Genomic DNA, 22,485 nt, shown 5'->3' on the forward strand with positions numbered 1-22,485 from the left:
TTTTCCATCTCAGTGCTACTTTGCACCTTAGACTTTTAACATGTGTGCATACACAGTGGATAAAATCTCTTCCTGTACTATAAAGGTAGAGTACTTAAGCAGTGCAACTGAATGCAATAAAATACACATTATTATGAGATGAGGCTAATGCCAAAATAACAATTACACCACAGTTGGCTGCTGAGTTTTAAAAGAGAAAATCTCTGTAAAAAATTAATAAATATATATAAAATATTTGTAATAAAAATTCTAAAGGCCCACTCCTCCTTTTGAGAGAGGTAGCTTATTCAAAACTGTTTTATATTATGTTAGTACATTATATTTTGGGGTTTGAGTGGCAAGTGGTCTTTAACTTTTCTCCTTTGCTTTTCAGTTTGACATCCACATATAAAAATAATATCCCCCATATGCAATTATATGTCTGTATATTGATTATAGTCTTGGTGTTTAGTAGAAAATATTTGTGCTTAGACCTATTTATTCCTCCTTTAGGGAAATTCAACCAATATGGAGATTAAATCATCCTTTTTTCATTTTTTATTTAAAAAGGTCAATAATATATATTACATAAATTTGTTTCTCCATTCATCCTATTCCTTTTGCCCCACCTCTCCTGGAGTGAACCACTTTACATTTTTAATAGTTGGGGTCTTTGTCCTGCAGACATGTTTTTACTTTATTATGCATCTTGCTTATTCTCGGCATCAGTACTAACAGATCTGCCTCTGTCCTTTCAGCTTGGCTTGGAGAAGACTTGGCAGATGAACATGTCCTGCATGGTGGAATGTCCTGTGAACTGTCAGCTTTCTGACTGGTCTCCGTGGTCAGAATGTTCTCAAACGTGTGGCCTCACAGGTTTGTTTGTGCCTTATTTGGCATTTGATTAATGGTCAAGGAGTACAAAATAAAACGTCCCTCTTACTTTAAGTCATATCAGACAATCTTCAGAAAGGTTGAAGCGGGGTATATTTCTTTCCAAAACATCTAAACCTTTCTTGTTCCTCAAACCTCAGGAGAAATGTCTTCGATCCCTTCTCCGAGAAAGATACATGCTTGATAATATGGCATATTACTAACAGTGCATCACGTTGTATCTTTTAAGGAAAAATGATCCGAAGACGAACAGTGACCCAGCCCTTTCAGGGTGATGGAAGACCATGCCCTGCCTTGATGGAACAGTCCAAGCCTTGCCCAGTGAAGCCCTGTTATCAGTGGTGGTATGGCCCATGGTCTGCATGCCAAGTGCAGGTAATCAGTCTCAAGAAGTGGTATGGAAATGTGTATTCTTTATTTGCAGAGACTTGGTTTCAGAAATCTCTCTCAGAGCTTACAGACGGCATGTTTCTTGTTAAAGATTTTAGTACCTTGCCATTTCATAGCTGTTTAATTAGTTTTGATAACAAGCACTTCCTGTCCCGTATTTTAAAACCATTTGGAGACTGATCCATTTTAATGAAAATTTATTTGCCTGTCTTTGGCTAGAAAACAAATAAATTGTTCATTGTATGCTTTATAGCTGGTGCCCTACAGGACTTCTTCCCCAGGGTTTCAGATGCTCCTTAAACTGCTCATAAATCATAATCAGTGGTGCAGAGATGACTGTTGAGCGATAAGCTAACTAATGAATTATTTTCTTTCCTGATTAGTCATTTCTTCCTCCACTTCAGGATGCGCAGTGTGGCGAAGGGACCAGAACAAGGAATATTTCTTGTGTAGTGAGTGATGGGTCAGCTGACGATTTCAGCAAAGTGGTGGATGAAGAATTCTGCACTGACATTGAACCCGCTATAGATGGTAATAAAAAAGTGGTTCTCGAAGAAACCTGCACCCAGCCTTGCCCAGGTAACAACAGCAAAACAGAATTCATACTTTTGGCCATTCCTTACCAGGACCACGGTGAAGGGGTTGCATGTGTAAGCCCAAGGTAAGAGATGTCAACAGTGTTCTCATTCAGTAATACCTGTGCAAACAGCTAGAGGCTGTAGTGTGGATGAAGTGGGCATTGCCTCCTTATTGCCAGCTGCGGGTGAAGTCCAGTTCCACATGAGCCTCTATTGACACTCACCTCCTTGGAGTTTTAACATCTGCAAAGAATGGCAGAACATACATGTATTCAGGATTTCCAGAAAGAGAGAACGGAGAATGAGAGGCAGGCAGTGTTTATACACACAATGCATAGAGAAGGATTTAAGTCATAATGAAAGCTTCTTATAGGTTCTGGGTACAGTGCACAACAAATTCACACCTAGATACGCTGTAGTGAAAACATAAAATGTGGGAAAATAGAGAATTTATGAAGCATTCAGAAAGAAACAAGCAGATTACCCAGAACTGGAAGACAATCAGAATTATAACAGATATCGTCTTAGATAGATGGAAGCCAAAAGATAATGAAATATATTCAGAGCATGATACAACATAATCAACGACCTAAAATTCTACTGCCAGCTAAATTATCATTCAAGAGTAAGAAAAGATAATGCTATATGAGAAAACTTCCCAAGAAATCAGTGGCTCAATGTTGGACATAGGAGCAAAGCAAGTAAAATGGAAGAAAAATGCTATGTACCAAGTGGTGTAGAAATAACTAGCAGCAAGTGATATGTTAACGATGAGGAATTTGGGCTTCATGCAGAACACCCAAAGGCAGATAGAGTCAAAATAATCGCATTGTCAAGCATGACCCTGGGCCTTAAGATCAAGGGGCAGCAATATATTTGTGGGCTAGGAAAGAACAGGAGAAGGCAATGGCAACCCACTCCAGTACTCTTGCCTGGAAAATCCCATGGGCGGAGGAGCCTGGTAGGCCGTCTATGGGGTCACACGGAGTCGGACACGACTGAAGTGACTTAGCAGCAGCAGCAGCAGCAGCAGCATTCCATTGTATGTATGTACGTGTTTCTGTGCATTCCTCTCTTCCTGGACATTTAGCTTCCATGTCTTGGCTGTTGTAAATAGTGATGCAGTGAACTCTGGGGTGGGTGTGTCTTTTCCAGTCATACTTTTCTCTGGATACAGGCCCAAGAGTGGGATTTCCAGACCATACAGTATCTGTGTCTTTAGGGTCTTAAGGGACCTCCATGCTGTTCTCCACACGGTTGTTAGCAATTTAGGTTTTCAGCAGCAGTGTGGGAAGGTTCCCTTTTTTCCAGGCCCTTCCTAGCATTTGCTCTTTGTAGACTTTTTGATGATGGTCATTTTGACAGGTGAGAGGTGATACCTCAGTGTAGATGTGTAGCTTTGATTCGCGCTTTTTTTTTTTTTTTGATATTTATTTGTTTGTTTCTGGGTTTCTTTTTTTGTCTGTGCTAGTGCTTTATTGCTGTGTGCAGGCTTTCTCTCGTTGCGATGTGCGGGCTTCTCACTGTGGTGGCTTCTCTTGTTGGGGAGCATGGGTTCAAGGCGCACAGGCTTCAGTAGTTGAACATCTCATGAGCTCCAGCTGTGGTGCACAGGTTTAGTTGTTCCCTGGCATGTGGGATCTTCCCAGACCAGGAATCGAACTTGTACAAGGCACACTCTTAACCTCTGAACCACCAGGAAAGTCCTTAATTTGCTTTTCTCTAACAATAGGCTACAGGGAAGACCTTGGTAGGTGCTTTTTTTCTTTTAAAGAGTATGAGTAAAATTTCCCTGTTGAAACTGACTTTTTGAAAGCCTGCCCTGTTTTGAATTGTTATTCGATTATGTACCCCAGGCCATTGTCTTAAAGCAGGAGTCACTTACAGCTGTACAGTCATAGTGAGTTTTTAGTGCACCAGCGCCAAAGAATTGATGCTTTTGAACTGTGGTGTTGGAGAAGACTCTTGAGAGTCCCTTGGACTGCAAGGAGATCCAACCAGTCCATTCTGAAGGAGATCAGCCCTGGGATTTCTTTGGAAAGAATGATGCTAAAGCTGAAACTCCAGTACTTTGGCCACCTCATGCAAAGAGTTGACTCATTGGAAAAGACTCTGATGCTGGGAGGGATTGGGGGCGGGAGGAGAAGGGGACAACAGAGGATGAGATGGCTGGATGGCATCACTGACTCGATAGACGTGAGTCTGAGTGAACTCCGGGAGTTGATGATGGAAAGGGAGGCCTGGCCCGCTGCAATTCATGGGGTCGCAAAGAGTCAGACATGACTGAGCGACTGAACTGAACTGAACGGACCTGAGCCCATAGATTTCAATTTGCTGTTACTAGAAATGGCCACAAGGTGGCAGCATTTACTCTTTCCAAACTGGTTATTGGGGCACCAGAGCCTTAGAGAAAGTCCTGTTGCTGGGTTGTAAATGACAGTGGAATGTAACAGAAAAAAAGACTCAAGGGTTGTGTCTTATTTCCTGCCTCTGTTCTTCACCCCTACCTGGACAAATCCCAAACCCTTCAAATCTGCCCTGCCAATTGCTGTCATCTTTAAGTTGGGCACCTCAAAGGAAGGAAACTGGAGGTAGGAAACCCACCAACAGGAGCTATGGAGACCTGATAACTTTTCAAAGCTCCTCCAGCCCCAAGGGCCCACCATCCTTTGGGTACAGTCGGTATACCTGTGGAAGACTGGCCCCTAGCATGGGCACTGGGCTTTCATCCAAGGGGACAGACATTACAGGCCCAACAGGGGCTCGTTCGCCAGCGCATTGCTGTCACCTCCCTCAGCACCATGGACAGTCCAGCTGGGGGACCCAGGTTGCTCAGGCTCCAGGGTGTAACAGAGCCAGGGTCACCAAGCCCCACGGGGCATATAGGAGAGAACTCATTTTACTTGTAAAATTAGTACTTATTTTCTGCTGGAGTGTAGTTGTATCCCAGGGTTGAGTTTGCTGTAGGTGGACAGCAACTAGATGCAGATACACATAGATGAGTATCTAGTCTTTTGAGGATGCTTTGCCCTCCTGGGGTATGAGTGGAGAGTAGGGTTTTCTGTGGTGTACCGTACATAGCTCCTTGTTGATGCTCTTTTTTGAGATATTTGCATGTGTATAAGAAGATCCCCTGGAGAAAGAAATGGCAATCCACTCCAGTATTCTTGCCTGGACAATCCCATGGACAGAGGAGCCTTGCCGGTCTATGGGGCTGCAAGAGTCGGACACGACTTAGCAACTAAACCACCACCACCACGTTAATAGAAGATGAGATGGCTGTGGACCAGTGCAGTGGACATGAACTTGGACAAATTTCAGGAGGTGGTGAGGGACAGGGAGGCCAGGCATGCTACAGTCCATGGGGTCACAAAGAGTCAGACACGACTGGGTGGCTGAACAACAATGTTATCTCCAAAGCTTCCCTGGTGGCTCAGTGGTAAAGAATCTGCCAATGCAGGACCCACACGTTCAATCCCTGGGTCAGGAAGATCCCCTGGAGAAGGAAATGACAACCCACTCCAGTATTCTTGCCTGGGAAACCCCATGGACAGAGGAGCCCAATGGGCTACCTGAGGTCTCTAGACGGAGACACCACTTAGTGATTAAATCACCATCACCACAGGTTAATCTCAGCGTCCTGACCTAAGCCTACCCCTGCTCTTCCCCCAACAAAATCCTAGGTGCATTTTCTAAGACTCTGTCTTCTGTAGATGAATTCCTTTGTCTCCATTTTTAGATTCCATCTAAAGGTGATCTGTACGACATTTGTCTTCCTCTGTCAGATGTACTTCACCTAGAATGATCGTCAGTAGGTCCTTCAGCGTTCCTGCAAATGGTATTAGGTTATTCACTGAGATGGCTGAGTAACATTCCCTTGTACATAAATGCATCTTCTTCTGTTCATCTCTGGAAGGACACAGGATTGCCTTCATGTCTTGGCTATTGTAAATAATGCTGCAGGGAACATTGGGGTGCTTTGTTTTTTCCAGTTACCTGGAACATTTTTCCAGTTATACTGAAACCCCAACAAACAGTGGGGTTTGTTTTTTCCAGTTATACTTTTCTCCAGATATACACCCAAGAGTAGATTTCTGGACCATAATGTATCTGTGTCTTTAGGGTTTCAAGGGAACTCCATGCTGTTCTCTACACTGGCTGTTAGCAATTTTTATTTTCAGCAGCAGTGCAGAAGGGTTCTCTTTTCTGCAGCCCCTTTCCAGCACTTACTGTTTGTAGACTTTTTGATGATAGCCGTTCTGATGGATAAAAGGTGATACTTCTGTGGGGATATGATTTGCTTTGTGAGAGTGGCCACTGGTAAGGATCTTTGTCGGTGCTTTCTTTAAGAGTGTGAGTAAAATTTACCTGTGGAAATGGGCTTCTTGAATGCCTGCTCTGTTTCAATTTGTTACGTGATTATGTCTTGAAGGCAGAAGACACTTACAGCCCCAGAGGCCTTGTGAATTTAGGCATGAACTTCCTGATGTTCAAGCTGGTTTTAGAAAAGGCAGAGGAACCAGAGATCAAATTGCCAACATCCGCTGGATCATGGAAAAAGCAAGAGAGTTCCAGAAAAACATCTATTTCTGCTTTATTGACTATGCCAAAGCCTTTGACTGTGTGGATCACAATAAACTGGAAAATTCTTCAAGAGATGGGAATACCAGACCACCTGATCTGCCTCTTGAGAAATTTGTATGCAGGTCAGGAAGCAACAGTTAGAAATGGACATGGAACAACAGACTGGTTCCAAATAGGAAAAGGAGTTCGTCAAGGCTGTATATTGTCACCCTGTTTATTTAACTTATATGCAGAGTACATCATGAGAAACGCTGGACTGGAAGAAACACAAACTGGAACCAAGATTGCCAGGAGAAATATCAATAACCTCAGATATGCAGGTGACACCACCCTTATGGCAGAAAGTGAAGAGGAACTAAAGGGCCTCTTGATGAAATTGAAAGTGGAGAGTGAAAAAGTTGGCTTAAAGCTCAACATTCAGAAAACAAAGATCATGGCATCTGGTCCCATCACTTCCTGGGAAATAGATGGGGAAACAGTGGAAACAGTGTCAGACTTTATTTTTCAGGGCTCCAAAATCACTGCAGATGGTGACTGCAGCCATGAAATTAAAAGACGCTTACTTCTTGGGAGGAAAGTTATGACCAACCTAGATAGCCTATTCAAAAGCAGAGACATTACTTTGTCAACAAAGGTCCGTCTAGTCAAGGCTAACGTTTTTCCTGTGGTCATGTATGGATGTGAGAGTTGGACTGTGAAGAAGGCTGAGCACTGAAGAATTGATGCTTTTGAACTGTGGTGTTGGAGAAGACTCTTGAGAGTCCCTTGGACTGCAAGGAGATCCAACCAGTCCATTCTGAAGGAGGTCAGCCCTGGGATTTCTTTGGAGGGAATGATGCTGAAGCTGAAACTCCAGTACTTTGGCCACCTCATGTGAAAAGTTGACTCATTGGAAAAGACTCTGATGCTGGGAGGGATTGGGGGCAGGAGGAGAAGGGGACAACAGAGGATGAAATGGCTGGATGGCATCACTGACTCGAGGGACGTGAGTCTGAGTGAACTCCGGGAGTTTGTGATGGACAGGGAGGCCTGGCGTGCTGCGATTCATGGGGTCGCAAAGAGTCAGACATGACTGAGAGACTGAACTGAACTGAACTGCAGAGTACATCATGAGAAATGCTGGGCTGGAAGAAGCACAAGCTGGAATCAAGATTTCCTGAGGAAATATCAATAACCTCAGACATGCAGATGACACCACCCTTATGGCAGATAGTGAAGAGGAACTAAAGAACCTCTTGATGAAGGTGAAAGTGGAGAGTGAAAAAGTTGGCTTAAAGCTCAACATTCAGAAAACGAAGATCATGGCATCTGGTCCCATCATTTCCTGGCAAATAGATGGGGAAACAGGGGAAACAGTGGCTGACTTTATTTTTCTGGACTCCAAAATCACCGCAGATGGTGCAGCCATGAAATTAAAAGACACTTACTCCTTGGATGTAACGTTTTGACCAACCTAGATAGCCTATTCAAAAGCAGAGACATTACTTTGTCAACAAAGGTCCGTCTAGTCAAGGCTAACGTTTTTCCAGTGGTCATGTATGTATGTGAGAGTTGGACTGTGAAGAAGGCTGAGCACTGAAGAATTAATGCTTTTGAACTGTGGTGTTGGAGAAGACTCTTGAGAGTCCCTTGGACTGCAAGGAGATCCAACCAGTCCATCCTAAAGGAGATCAGTCCTGGATGTTCATTGGAAGGACTGATGCTGAAGCTGAAACTCCAATACTTTGGCCACCTGATGCGAAGAGCTGACTCATTGGAAAAGACTCTGATGCTGGGAGGGATTGAGGGCAGGAGAAGAGGGGGACAACAGAGGATGAGATGGCTGGATGGCATCACCGACTCAGTGGACATGGGTTTCGGTAGACTCTGGGAGTTGGTGATGGACAGGGAGGCCTGGCGTGCTGCAGTTCATGGGGTCAGAAGAGTCAGACACGACTGAGTGAACTGAACTGAACTGACCGCTGTTTCAAAGTTGTTGTTCCTAGAAATGGCCACGAGGCGGCAGCACCTCTTCTTTCCCCATCTCTGGTTACTGGGGCACCAGAGTCAGAGAAAATTGTGTCCTGGGTTGTAAATGAGAGTGGAATGTGCCAGAACAATGACCCAAGGGCTTGTGTCTCATTACTTCTTGCCCATCACTCTTCACCCGCATCTCTGGACAAATCCCAAATTCTTCAGTTCTGCCCTTCCGAAGGTGCTGTCATCATCTTCAAGTCAGGTAGCTCTAAAGATGGACTCTGGAGGTAAGAACGCCACCACTGGGAGCCCTAGAGACCAGATGACTTTTCAGAGCTCTTCCAGCCCAAAAGGCCCAACCTTCTTTGGGGGCCCTCAGCTTGGTGTGACTGTGGCGGGCCAGCCCGGGTGAAAGATTGTGCTTTCACACAGAGGGGACAAACACTCCAGGTCCTATGGGGGCCCACTTGTTGGCATATCCGAGGACCGTCCAGACTTTCACCCACGGCTGCCCAGACTCCAGGGGTGTGGCAGCAGCCCGGCTCACAGAGGCCTGAGGGGAATATAGGAGGCAATTCATTTTATTTGTCAAATTAAAATTTTTATTTGAAATATAGTTGATTTCCAACGTTGAGTATGTTGTAGGTATGCAGCAACTTGATAAGATAGATGAATATCTCATCTCTGGGGGATGTTTTTCCCCATAAGGTATTCGAGTGTTGAGTAGGGTTCCCTGTGCTGTAATGTAGGCCCTTATTGATGCTCTTAGAGATATTTGAGTGTGCATATGTGTTAATCCCAAAGTCCTGCTTAAACCCTCCCCACCCCACCCCCGATCTTTCCCCTTCAGTCACCCTGAGTGGTATTTCCAAGACTGTGTCTTTGTCTTTTGTGAAGGTGTTCTTTTGCACCAATTTATACATTCCATCTATAACTGATACCCTATGACCTTTGTCTTCCTGTGTCTGATGTACTTCATCTAGAATGATCATTGGTGTTCCTTCAAATGGCATTAGTTCATTCATTGGGAGAGCTGAGTAACATCCTCTTGTATGTATGTATATATATACACACACACACCCCCATTCATCTCTGGAAGTATATTATGGTTGCCTGCATGTCCTGGCTATTGTAAATAGTGCTGCAATGAATGTTGGGGTACATGTGTCTTTTCCAGTCATACTTTGCTCCAAATGTACACCCAAGAGTGGGATTTCCAGACCATATTCTACTTGTGTCTGGGTTTTAAGGAATCTCCATGCTGTTCTCCAGGGAGGCTGTTAGCGCTTTGTTTTCAGCAGCATTGGAGGAGGGTCACCTTTTCTCCAGAGCCTCTCTAGAACTTACTCTTTGTAGCCTTTTTGGTGATGGCCATTCTGATGGGTCAAAGTCGATGGTGATGCCTCTGTGTAGATTCGGTTGTACGTCTCTTAGTGGGCACTGGTAAGGATCCTTGTAGGTGTTTTTTGTTTTGTTTTGTTTTCTTTCAGAGAGTGTGATTAACATTTACCTATTGAAATTTGCTTTTTTAAAGCCAATTCTTTTTTTTTTTTATGATTGTATAACTTAATTTTTTTTTTTAAACTTTACATAATTGTATTAGCTTTGCCAAATATCAAAATGAATCCGCCACAGGTAAACAAAGCCAATTCTAAGTGTTAGTTGGTTAGGTACCCCAGGCCATGACTGCGGGGTAGAAGGTGTTTATAGCCCTGCAGGCCTTTGGAGTTCAATGTGCCCCGAGCACTGGTCTTAAAGCTGCTGTTACTGGAAACAGCCCAAGTGTGGCAGCGCTTCTGGTTATTGCTGCCCCAGACTCAGAGAGAAGGCCTGTTTTGAGTTGTGAATGAGTGTGGAATGTGCCAGAACACCCACAGGCTCACGTCTCATTGCTTCTTGCCCATCATTTTTCACCCCCACTACCTGACAGAACCCCAAACCTTCCATTCTTCCCTGCAGAATGCGCTGTCATTAAGTTGGACGCCACTAAGGAAGGAATCTGGAGGTAGGAACCCCACCACCGGGGAGCCCTGGAGACCAGATATCTTTTCAAAGTTCCTCCAGCCCAAAGGGTCCACCATCCTCCGGGAACCTTAGGCGTGGTGTGGCTGTGGAGGGCCGGTCTGGGTCCCGAGACTGTGCTTTCATCCAGCGGGGACAAACAGTATAGGTCCTGCAGTGCAATTAGTTGCTCAGTCATGGAGAACTCTGCGACCCCACGGTCTGTAGCCCGCCAGGCTCCTCTGTCCATGGGGATTCTCCAGGCAAGGATACTAGAGTGAGTTGTCTTGCCCTCCTCCAGGGGATCTTCCTGACCCAGGGGTTGAACCCAGGTCTTCCTCATTGCAGGTAGATGCTTTACCATCTGAGCCACCAGGGAAGCCCAGGAATACTGGAATGGTAGCCTATCCCTTCTCCAGGACATTGTCCCAACCCAGGAATCCAACAGGGGTCTCCTGCACTGCAGGTGGATTCTTTACCAGCTGAGCCACCAGGGGAGCCCCCCCACAGGGGCTCAGTTGCTGGCATATCCTTCTCAGACCCAGGCAGCTCAGTCTCCAGGGCTGTGGCAGCAGCCCAGGTCACTGAGCCCTGAGGGGAATATAGGAGGCAATTCATTTATCACATTAATGTTTACTTTCTACTGAAGTATAGTTGCTTTCCAGTGCTGAGTTGGTTGTAGGATACAGCAACTTGAAGAGGTATACAGTGATGAATATCTGGTCTTTGGGGGATGCTTTGCCTCTCTCATGTATGCTGAAGCGTTAACTAGGTTTCCCTGAGCTGTACTCTAGTCCCTTGGTGATGCTCTTTTTTAAGATACTTGAGTGTGTATATATTAATCCCAACATCCTGATCAAACCCTGCCTTCACTCTTTCCCCTTCAGTAATCTTGAGTGGCTCTTCCAAGACTGTGAGTCTCTTTGTAAATGAATTTTTGGTATCAGTTTTTTAGATTCCATCTATAAGCGATACCGTATGATATTTGTCTTCCTGTGTCTGACATAACTCACCTAGAATGATCACTGGTAGGTCCTTCTGTGTATATATCCATCACTGACTCAATGGACGTGAGTCTGAGTGAACTCCAGGAGATGGTGATGGACAGGGAGGCCTGGTGTGCTGTGACTCACGGGGTCGCAAAGAGTCGGACATGACTGAGCGATTGAACTGAACTGAACTGAAATAGCCCAGACCATGTGGTATCTGTGTCTTTAGGTTTTTAAGGAAACTCCATGCTGTTCTCCACAGTGGATGTTAACAGTTTACATTTTCAGCAGCACTGAGGAGAGTTCCTTTTCTCCAGGCCCACTCCACCACTTACTGTTTTTAGACTTTTTGATGATTGCCTTACTGACAGGTGAGAGGTGATCCCTCAGTATAGATTTGATTTGCATTCCTCTAATGATGGGGCTTCCCTGGTGGCTCAGAGGTTAAAGCGTCTGCCTGCAATGCGGGAGACCCAGGTTTGATCCCTGGGTCGGGAAGATCCCCTAGAGAAGGAAATGGTAACCCCCACTCCAGTATTCTTGTCTGGAAAATCCCATGGATGGAGAAGCCTGGTGGGCTACAGTCCATGGGGTTGCAAAGAGTCGAACACGACTGAGCGACTTCACAGAACAGAACAGAATGATGGACAATGTTGAGGATCTTTGTTAGGTCCTTTTTTCTTTTAAACAGTGAGTAAAGTTACCTGAAATTGGCTTCTTAAAAGCCTGCCCTGTTTGAATTGTTATTCTATTATGTACCCCAGGCCATTTCTTGAAGGAAGGAGTCTTACAGTCCCGCAGACTTTGTGAGTTTTAAGTGCCCCTGTGCACCTGTTTTAAAGTTGCTTTTACTCAAAATGGCCACGAGGAGGCAGCATTTCTTCATTCCCAACTCTGCTTATTGGGGCACCAAAGGAAACAGCAACCCACTCCAGTGTTCTTGCCTGGAGAATCCCAGGGACGGGGGAGCCGTCTCTGGAGTCGCACAGAGTTGGACACGACTGAAGTGACTTAGCAGCAGTAGCAGCAGACTTACAGAAAGTACTGTTCTGGGTTCTCAATGAGAGTGGAATGTGCCAGAACACCCACCCAAGGGTTTGTGTGTCATTACTTCTTGCCCATTTCCCTTCACCAGCCAAACCCCACCTCAGACAAACCCCAGGCTCTCAACTCTGTTCTGCTGAGGTTTCTGTCAGTATTTGAGAAGTGCAAATTAATTCAAGGAGGTATCACCTCCCACCTGTCAGAATGACCATCATGTAAAGTCAACATCAGTAAGTGCTGTAGAGACTGGAGAAATGGGAACCCTCCCACAGTTTGTGGAAATATAATTTGGTACAACCATTTAGGAGTGCATTATGGAAGCTGCTTAAAAAACTAAAAATACAACCACTATATGATCTAGCAGTCCCACTCCTGGGCATAATTCGAAAAAGATTCACGCATGCCTGTGTTCTTGGTGGTGGTGGTTACAATTACCAAGACCTGGATGTAATCCAAGTGTCGATGTAATTGACAGAGGAATGGACAAAGAAGATGTGGTACATACATACAAGGGAATATTACTCAGCCATTAATAAGAATGGAGCTGTGCCATTTGCAGCAACAGCGATGGGCCTGGAGATTAGTATAATAAGTGAAGTAAGTCACAGAAGGACAAATACCATATGATGGTGCTTACACGTGGAATCTAAAAGAAAGACACAAATGAACTATTTACAAAACAGATCCAGACTCACAAGAGCACAAACTTGGTTACCAGAGGGGAAGGGGTTGGGAAGTGGCTTGAGAGTTTGCGACTGACATATACACACTCCTACAGATAATTGACAAGGCTTGCTGCATAGCACAGGGAACTTGGCTTAATGTTCTGTCACAGTTTAAATGGGAAAAGAAGTTGAAAACTAATGGATACTTGTATAGGTACAGGGAATCACTTATGCTGTACACTTGTAGCTAACACATCATTGTTAATCAACTGGACTCCAATATAAAATCTGTTGTAAACAACTTGAAAAACTTCAAGATCTCATAGTAACATAGAACAGGGCAATTCACCATTTTAATTAAAGCAAATTAGAAATCCAGTGGGAGGCTCCTGTTGTAAATTACAATCTATTCATTTCCACTCCTCTCTTGCTAATTTTTTCCAATGATGGGTTTAAAAGCTAGCAACATATGAGCTAATAAGCTTAAAGAGTAGAATATTGAGGTAGCAAATGCATTTCAAACAGTTGTAATTATCTTTGGCAGACAGAGTGTAGTTTTATTATTACAGTGGTTTATATGACAAAATATAAAAATATATTTTATGCAAGTCAGTGCCTCACACTCATTTACTGTTATTAAATCTTGGAAGCTTGACATAGATTATTTTGGCGTGCTAATTGTATAATTTACAGACTAACATTAAAAGATTGAATTTTGTGTCAAAATACACTATGTCAAGTGGTATGAGAAGAGAGCTAAAGCCTAGTAGTAAAAAGGTGTATTTTACTTCCATGGAGTTTGTGGTCTCTGAGATGAAGTTATACTACACTCATATTGACAGGAGCTCCTCTATTTCATCTTTAATAGTTTCTCCTGTATAATTAAAAACTGAGTGACCCAAAAGGAGCATTTCCTAAGGGATATAAATATTTCTAAAACTTTCTTTGACCGCTTAAAAATTATTACTAGTTTCTCCCTAGCAATTCCAAAATTTACTAGAATTTCCTTCATTTTAGGATGACATTACACAGAGTAATAATAACACACTATAATCAAGGCCCACAAAATTCAGTCCACTTCAGTATTATACATGGATCTGTTTGTCAATAATTCACATCTTTCCAGAACTTCTTAATCCTGCCACAAGTTTTTTTTCATTAATCAGATCTGCAGGCAACTTTGTGCTAACGTTAGACATCTTCAGCATAATATAAGACAATATAAATTAGGTGATATGGCTGAAATAAAGTGATAAGAACTTCTTATGGATCTGTATTTATCAAAATGTACTGTACCCTCTGAACGGTATCATCAAGCAGTGTCCTAAAGAATGAATTAGTGTATGGGAAAGGTGTATTGCATTAAGTCTTCCCTGTTCTGAAAATGATTGAAGATGAACACATACTATGACCCAACAATTCTACAGAACTATAACTAATTTCTAGTTATAAACCCAAAAGAGATACCTATGTAAGTTCACCAAAAGACCCACTAAAATGTTCACAACAGCAGTATTCATAATGAGAAAAATTTACAACTCTATACACTCCCGTCAGTAGTATAATGGATATGTAAATGGTGGTATGTTTATATAATAAAGCACAGCAGTAACAATGAGCAAATTGTGGTGGATCTCACAAACATTAATGAGGGAAAGAAACCAAACTATAGAAAGCGCATGTGGTTCTGCTCCGTGCATAACCTGGGGAGGGTTACTGAGATTCTGAGAATGCTTGGTCGCTTGATTTAAAGGTTGCTTACATGGGTATTTAATCAGATTGTGAAAATTCAGCTGTCTGTGCACTTGTGTCATCATTTTGCATCTATATTATTCTTCAGTATATAATTGAAGAGAGTGGCAGAAGTAGACTGAAGATACAGGTCAGAGGAAATTGTGTGTGTTACTGCCACACCAGAGCAGATTGGTTGGCTGTCTCACCACCACAGCTTTGAGAAGAAATAGGAACCAAGCCTTGGACTTCAAGTTCCTCAAAATTTTGAATACCTAGATAACAAGACCTCTGTCTATTTATATTTTCTTTTAATAGTACCAAGTGCTTAGCAAACCTCTTTATGATGATAATGACAAGAGTTGCGGTGGTTGGTGTTAATTCAGTATCGTTGTCATTTAAGATAAGGGGAATCATGACAGACAAGCTGCTTTAAACATAGTTTACATTTGATATCATTAAGCAACACATAGCCTATACTCAGTAACATCCACTCAGAAAATGACACTTTTAGCACAAATGTATAAATAGACTCTTGAGAGTCCCTTGGACTACAAGGAGATCAACCAGTCCTTCCTAAGGAGATCAGTCCTGGGTGTTCATTGGAAGGACTGATGTTGAGGCTGAAACTCCAATACTTTGGCCGCCTGATGCAAAGAGCTGACTCATTTGGAAAGACCCTGATGCTGGGAAACATTGAGGGCAGGAGGAGAATGGGATGACAGAGGATGAGATAGTTGGATGGCATCACTGACTCAATGGACATGGGTTTGGGTGGACTCTGGGAGTTGGTGAAGGACAGGGAGGCCTGGCGTGCTGCAGTTCATGGGGTTGCAAAGAGTCGGACACGAACTGAACTGAATATACGCCTTACCAATATCATGTATGACTGGCATACCTAAAAACAATGCTTAATTGGCTTAAACATAAAATGATGATCTGGCTGGCTATTCTTTACGGGCAAGGGTATAAACTACCACCCTGTGTTTTGCAGGTGACTGTTATTTGAAGGACTGGTCTTCCTGGAGCCTGTGTCAGCTGACCTGTGTGAATGGCGAGGACCTCGGCTTTGGTGGAATACAGGTCCGTTCCAGAGCAGTGATTATACAAGAACTAGAGAACCAACATCTGTGCCCCGAGCAGAAGCTGGAAACAAAACCATGTGATGGTGAGTGCGACCATTCATAACACCTATTTATTTTAGTGTTGTGTTGATAAGCAAAGGAAAAAGTGTAAATTTTTCTCTTAGATAAGGAAATTTGCTAAGATCTCACTTTTAAAAAGTTGAGAATTAGGTTAAGGGTATGATTCTGAATTCTAAAGATTTAGAGAAAAAGAGTCTTGCCACCCTTCATAAGTTAGGTATGAAATACTTAAGAGTATCTCTAAGTTTTATGAGTTAAAGCAAGCTAAGATCATTTGGAGCATGTTATTTGTACATACCTATAACAATCCTGATCCAATGTGAATCTAAAAATATCCTCAATTTATTTAAATCAAAAGAAAAATTACAAAGAAATAGCAAAATGAGACATTTTACTATAGTCTCAGAAATTGATAAAGTATTGGTAAGGACTGGTCTGAATTTTATAAACAGAATATATAAAAATATATGTTTCTATGTCATGTGTATATGTATATACACACAGAGCCATGCACCCAATATAAGCAATACATTTACAAAAACCTCAGAGCATTATTGTCATGTAGCAGAGAATGTCTTGCTCAACAAAACACCTTCTCATTCTTGCTTATGTTCTGAAATAATTAAGGAGCATGACATATATTAGCAAAGAAGGGCCAAAATAACATCTGTATTACTGAAAAGTTGAGGAAAGCTTAGAATGTTAGAGAACAGTGCTTACAGAAAAAGCCACCTGACTAGATGACTTAACCCAGGAATTATTGAATTATCCACCTTTGATTACATTTTCTCAAATTTACCATCCATATTCTGGGGACAGGGTAAGTAAAGAAGGAGAGATAGGACAGCAGTTACAATAAGTGAGTTAATGCCCAAGAAAAGAAAGAGGATTGTTTACCCCATCATGACAGTTAGGAATCAGCAACAACAATTGCAAAGAACTTCTCTCATGCACCCACAGAACTAAAAGCTGAAAGCTGCATTTCTAGAGCATTACACATCACATGTATGCAGGGTGCAGCAGCAAAGTATTTAGAAGGGGATTTAAAGCATTACGTGTTTATACAGGAGAGAAAAAAGTGTAATATAAACTCGACTTTCAACTCAATTTAAATAAAAAAAAAAGAAAAGTAAAGGGAGATAACATACAAGTAATACAGATAAATACAAATTCAGTGAGATAGAAAATAACCAAGATAATCAATAAAACCAATAGCTTGTTTTTTGATCAAAGTAGACCACCTCATGGAAAACTCAATGAAACAAAAAAGAGGACACAGTTATAATACTGATAGTGTTTAAAAACTATAATTTCTGTGAATATATTTTGCTAATAAATGTAAAAACTTGACAGCTATTTAGAATGTTATTTATCAAGAGTAATAGAGAAGCAAACCATAGGTTCTGTAACTATTAAAACCCAAGTGTGTCAGATAGGCTCACACATGCACACACACTAAAACCTAGATGGCCTTAATTATGAGTCTTACTAAAATTTAAACAGACAACTCCCATTTATGTGAAATCTTAAGAAATAAAGTTGGGTAGAAAAAAAATGAGAAAAATCTCCCCAGTACAACACCAAGATCACAAACAAAAATGGTAAACAATAAAAATACTTTTAAATCAAAATTTAAATCTTCTACATATTGAAATGGGAGAAGGGCATGGCAACCCACTCCAGGAGCCTTGCCTGGAGAATCCCATGGACAGAGGTGCCTGGCGGGCTGCAGTCCACGGGGTCACAGAGAATGCGATGCGACTGAGCATGCACACACAGTAAAGCAGCTCATAAACCAGACAAGCCACAGACACAGAAGAGATATCTGAAGTCAGTTTGAAGGAATTCATGTCTAGAACAACTATCCTAAAGCTTTTCAGCATTCGAAGACAATTTCACAGTTGTAAAATTGTGGAGGACCCCAAATGGCTTTTCTTTGATGTATACATATCAAACATTTGCACACTGAAAAATGACAACTGTTAAGTTTTTAAATATTTGGTAACTTATTTAAAACAATCACAAATCAATTGTATGTTATCATAACATATTTCCCAAAAAATAACTATTTTCCAAAGCAAAAAGAAAATAACTTTTATGACAGGCATGGTCTTCTTTTACACTTTTCCACGTCTCTGTAACATCTGGCTTAACTCAAGATAGCTGGATTCTCTTATCTGCCTCTGCATTCAGTCTATGGCCATCTTAGTTTAGTTTCTATATGTGAGGGAAGTCCAGGCTTACTTACCCAGCTGTGCAGTTAGAGGGGAAAATCCTCACACACATACTCTGCTGCTGCTGCTGCTGCTGCTAAGTCGCTTCAGTCGTGTCCACCTCTGTGTGACCCCATAGACAGCAGCCCACCAGGCTCCCCTGTCCCTGGGATACTCCAAGCAAAAACACTGGCGTGGGTTGCCATTTCCTTCTCCAATGCATGAAAGTGAAAGTGAAGTCGCTCAGTCGTGTCCAACTCTTAGCGACCCCATGGTCTGCAGCCTACCAGGCTCCCCCGTCCATAGGATTTTCCAGGCAAGAGTACTGGAGTGGGGTGCCATTGCCTTCTCCGACACATATTCTGAGGGAATGCCAAAGGCATCCCTGGTCCCCGGACCATCATCTGAGAACTGTTATTCTAGAATAAAAAATTCCCACAACTCAGAAAAGGCATAGATTTCAGTAAGGGTTGGGGAGAACCAAAAGATATACATAAGCAGTTCACAAGAGGAAATCTAAATGCTGCAAAACGTTTTTCTTACTGTTTGATAATAGCTGCAAGTTAAAATGACAAGATAGCTTTCCATACCCTCAACACTGACAAGAAATTTAAATCTGGAACTTACAAATGTTTTTGAGGGTTTAGAGTAATAGTAACTCTTATTCACTACTGGCGGGTATGTAAACTGTCACCATTTAAAGAAAAACAATGAGCTGTGTTTAGTAAAGTTTCAGCTATCCCTACAGTAAAGCCCAGAAATTTCCCTTCTAAGTATTTACCTTAAAGAAACACTAGGAGGCTTGCACAAGGCTGGCCACTGAGGCACTGTTGTAATAGTATAAATTGAACACGACGTAAAAGCTCATCCATAGAGGAAATAAATTGTAGTTAGTATCATGGAATTCTATGCAGCAGTTAAAATTAATTGACTGTGTCTGTATTAAAAAATCACACAGAAATAGTTCGTCTATAACATTGGCTATTAAGTTTCAAAAAGATATATGTGTCATGTGTCAATATAATGCTTTTTAACTTTTAAAACTGCCTAAAAATAATGCTGTAAGTCATTTATGGATTACATATATTTATATTATAGTCATATTCAAAGAATAAAAAGCCTGTCACAGAAATGCTTGTATCTACTTCAAAATAGTACATATTGCAGGACAGACACAGAGGGAGATCAGGAAGGACTATAACAGGCCATCAAGTTTGTTAGTATTTTTTACTCACCAACAAATAAAACTAAAGCAAATATGACTAAACAGTAATATTTATTAAAATTGAATGATAGGTAGTTGAATATATTTTTTCAGTTATTTGTCCTTATTTGTATGTCTGATATAATGCTTTAAATAAAACATAAATTTAAATTGAAAATCTGGGTTCACATCAAACAGTGTGGTAGCCGACTTGGAAAATTAGTTGGCATTTAGGCACGCATCTGGAATTTTGTAACATCTATATGGCAACTTCAGGATGGTAACTTCACATTTGAATCATTCAGGATGGACTTCTTATCCCTTTCTAATTGTTTATAAATATTTCACTAATACCTGTCTCCGTGATGTCCCCCTGGCCTGCAGAATGCCTCTGTTAATGTGTATTGTGTCCCTGCAGATGGACAGTGTTACGAGTATAAATGGATGGCCAGTGCTTGGAAGGGCTCTTCCCGAACAGTCTGGTGTCAAAGATCAGATGGTGTAAATGTAACAGGTAAACCTTCCATTCCTTCTTTCAAAGAAGACGTTCTTTGAAAGTCTTCCTATAACACACGTGTAATTGGTTAAAGAAAATAAGAAAACAGAGATATTCTTTCAGTATTCCACATGTGGTTGAGTTCACAACACCTGAGCTGTGTACCTGATGACCAGTGATAAATTATTTTACTTTTAAATGTTTCAATTAAATTCCCCCTCACCAAGCCATTTTAGATATTACTGTCTAATTCTAATAAATTACTATTATAAGTTAATCTCAGATTGTTTTCTTAAAAGTTTTATATATTAGTAACTTACTACATGCTAAAAAGTCAGTGTTTTGTTGACTATATCTGTTTCTGTGCCTTAGAGGCAATATAGGCAGTCCAAAAACATTGCCAAGATAATATGATTATACAAATCCAAACATTTTGCTTAAATTCAGAAATGTATAAGCTCTAGTTTTTTTAATTAACTAAGATACAAGACCTATTGGTAAAACTCAAGCTCAGAGCATCTGAGTAGTCACAGTACCTACTCTGTCCCCACTCAAACCTTATTATACATTGAAAGGAGACATCCAAATGAAGAGCTTTTTTTTTTAATTCCCTTTGACCCAAACAGACCCCATAGAATTAATCTGCTGCTGCTAAGTCACTTCAGTCGTGTCCGACTCTGTGTGACCCCATAGACAGCAGCCCACCAGGCTCCGCTGTCCCTGGGATTCTCCAGGCAAGAACACTGGAGTGGGTTGCCATTTCCTTCTCCAAGACAGTTACTAAAAGTTTCCTTATCTGAGTCCAGTAAATGCAAGGGATCCCAAAGACTCTTGAAGAGGGAAGAAAATTGGCTCCCGAGATAGAGTGAGCCACCCTGCAAAAATTTCCTATCAAGGAACTAAGGTCAGAAGAAGAACCTCAGCATCAAACCTATGGACCCAGAGATGGGTCCCCAGTGTCTCAAACACTGACCTGCTGCCATTGTTTTGACCCTCTGGCAGAGAAAAAGGTAGTGTGCATTTTGGTGCCTCTGAGTAATATCCATTTGTAAATTTAATTGTAACATCTACAGTAAGATGACAGGATCAGGGATCAATATGCTTTTTGGAAAGCATAAATTTTTATATTGAATTTTAAGTTACTTGGATTTACTGAAACCTAATTATGCATTTCCAGCCTATGAAAGCTAGAGCAGGATGTCAAATTGTGTTCTTGTGAAGATAAGATTTTATACATGAGCAATCTGGGTTAAGAAACACTTGATAATAGCAACTCTCAATGGACACATCTATAATAAAGACAAGATACCTACCAGGAAACCCTTTACTCTCTGACAGTGTCATTTTCTGGGAAAAAAAAAATCCAAGCAAGGCACTCTCAGAGGCAACAGGGGGAGACAGAGCTTTGGGGAGAGGAGCACAGGCTTTCTGAACCTGAAGACATGAGAGAGGTGGTCCTTCCCAGGTGGCAGTACTGGTAAAGAACCCACCTGCCAATGCAAGAGATGTAAGGGATGCAGGTTCAATCCCTGGGTCAGGAAGATTGCTTGGAGGAAGGCATGGCAACCCACTCCAGTATTCTTGCCTGGAGAATCCCCATGGACAGAGGAGTCTGGCTGGCTACAGTCCACGGGGTCACAGAGAGTCAGACACAACTGAAGTGAATTAGCATGCATGGACACCACTCAACTCAGGTGTTGAAAATGAATGTCTACCTTCTTTAAACTAATCAGGAGTTTTATAGCTTTCCCAGTGAATCCTGTTAGTTTTCAGTGTTTTCTTTTTTTTCCCCCCAAATATGGATGCAAATAATCGTTGTCTGACTTTTATTCTACACATTACAAGTTCTTTTCACACTGAAATTGGAGCTATTCCCCAATATAAGGTAAGTCAAATTTTAAAAGACTTACCTGTAGAAATCATATTTTCAATTTCTTTTCCATAGAGTATCCCATGTATTTATCCCCATCTAAAGCTGTTTTATAGCAAAAAAAAAAAAAAATTGTGTAAATGATTTGTGATAAAACACTATATGCATTCTTCTCCCATCTTTTAGTAGAGGTGAGACTGTTTATGGGAAATAGTCAAGCATGTAAAGTATATTACCTACCTTGATCGATTGTTCTAATTTTATGAATAGTTGTCCTTACAGGAAACTCACAATGGTTTCCTTTGTCTTCATGTGTTTAATGCTGATAACTTCAGTACAGCCATGTCACTCCAGCTGCCTTGCAATGACTAACTGCTTTTCCATAACAATTTCTCTGTGAATATTTTGTTTATAATGTTAAGTGATAAGGCAAAGAATTAACATCTTTAATTAGATTCCAGAGGATCATCAGTTCCATAAATAAAGGAAAATTTTTGTTTTGCTAAAATTCTGTGAAATTGATCAAGTGTGGTTTGAAGCTATGAGTTCTTTACATGCTACCAGTTCTGTTTCTTAATGACATCTAGTCTCATCTTGAAAACTTCATTGTAACAACTGTGGCATACCTGGTATTAAACTCGAGAAGGAGGAGGAAATAAGAGGAGTCACTGGAGAACTGCAGTGTCAAGTTAAAACAATAGTGCAGACATACCACTTAGAAGCTGCATTTGTTTTCTTATATACCA

The 22,485-nt window shown here is 41.5% G+C and overlaps 1 protein-coding gene across 1 annotated transcript in view; it reads left to right on the forward strand.

The window, feature by feature from the left end:
* THSD7A (thrombospondin type 1 domain containing 7A) overlaps positions 1–22,485 on the forward strand; it is a 479,501-nt gene that overhangs the window by 447,292 nt on the left and 9,724 nt on the right. Inside the window, exons 20-24 of the mRNA XM_070369781.1 lie at positions 738–855; positions 1,103–1,248; positions 1,668–1,842; positions 15,806–15,979; positions 19,792–19,887. Of these exons, the coding sequence (XP_070225882.1) occupies positions 738–855; positions 1,103–1,248; positions 1,668–1,842; positions 15,806–15,979; positions 19,792–19,887 (709 nt within the window). The remainder of the gene's footprint in view (positions 1–737; positions 856–1,102; positions 1,249–1,667; positions 1,843–15,805; positions 15,980–19,791; positions 19,888–22,485) is intronic.

This window comes from Bos mutus, chromosome 4, assembly GCF_027580195.1.
Source record: "Bos mutus isolate GX-2022 chromosome 4, NWIPB_WYAK_1.1, whole genome shotgun sequence".
NCBI lineage: Eukaryota > Metazoa > Chordata > Mammalia > Artiodactyla > Bovidae > Bos > Bos mutus.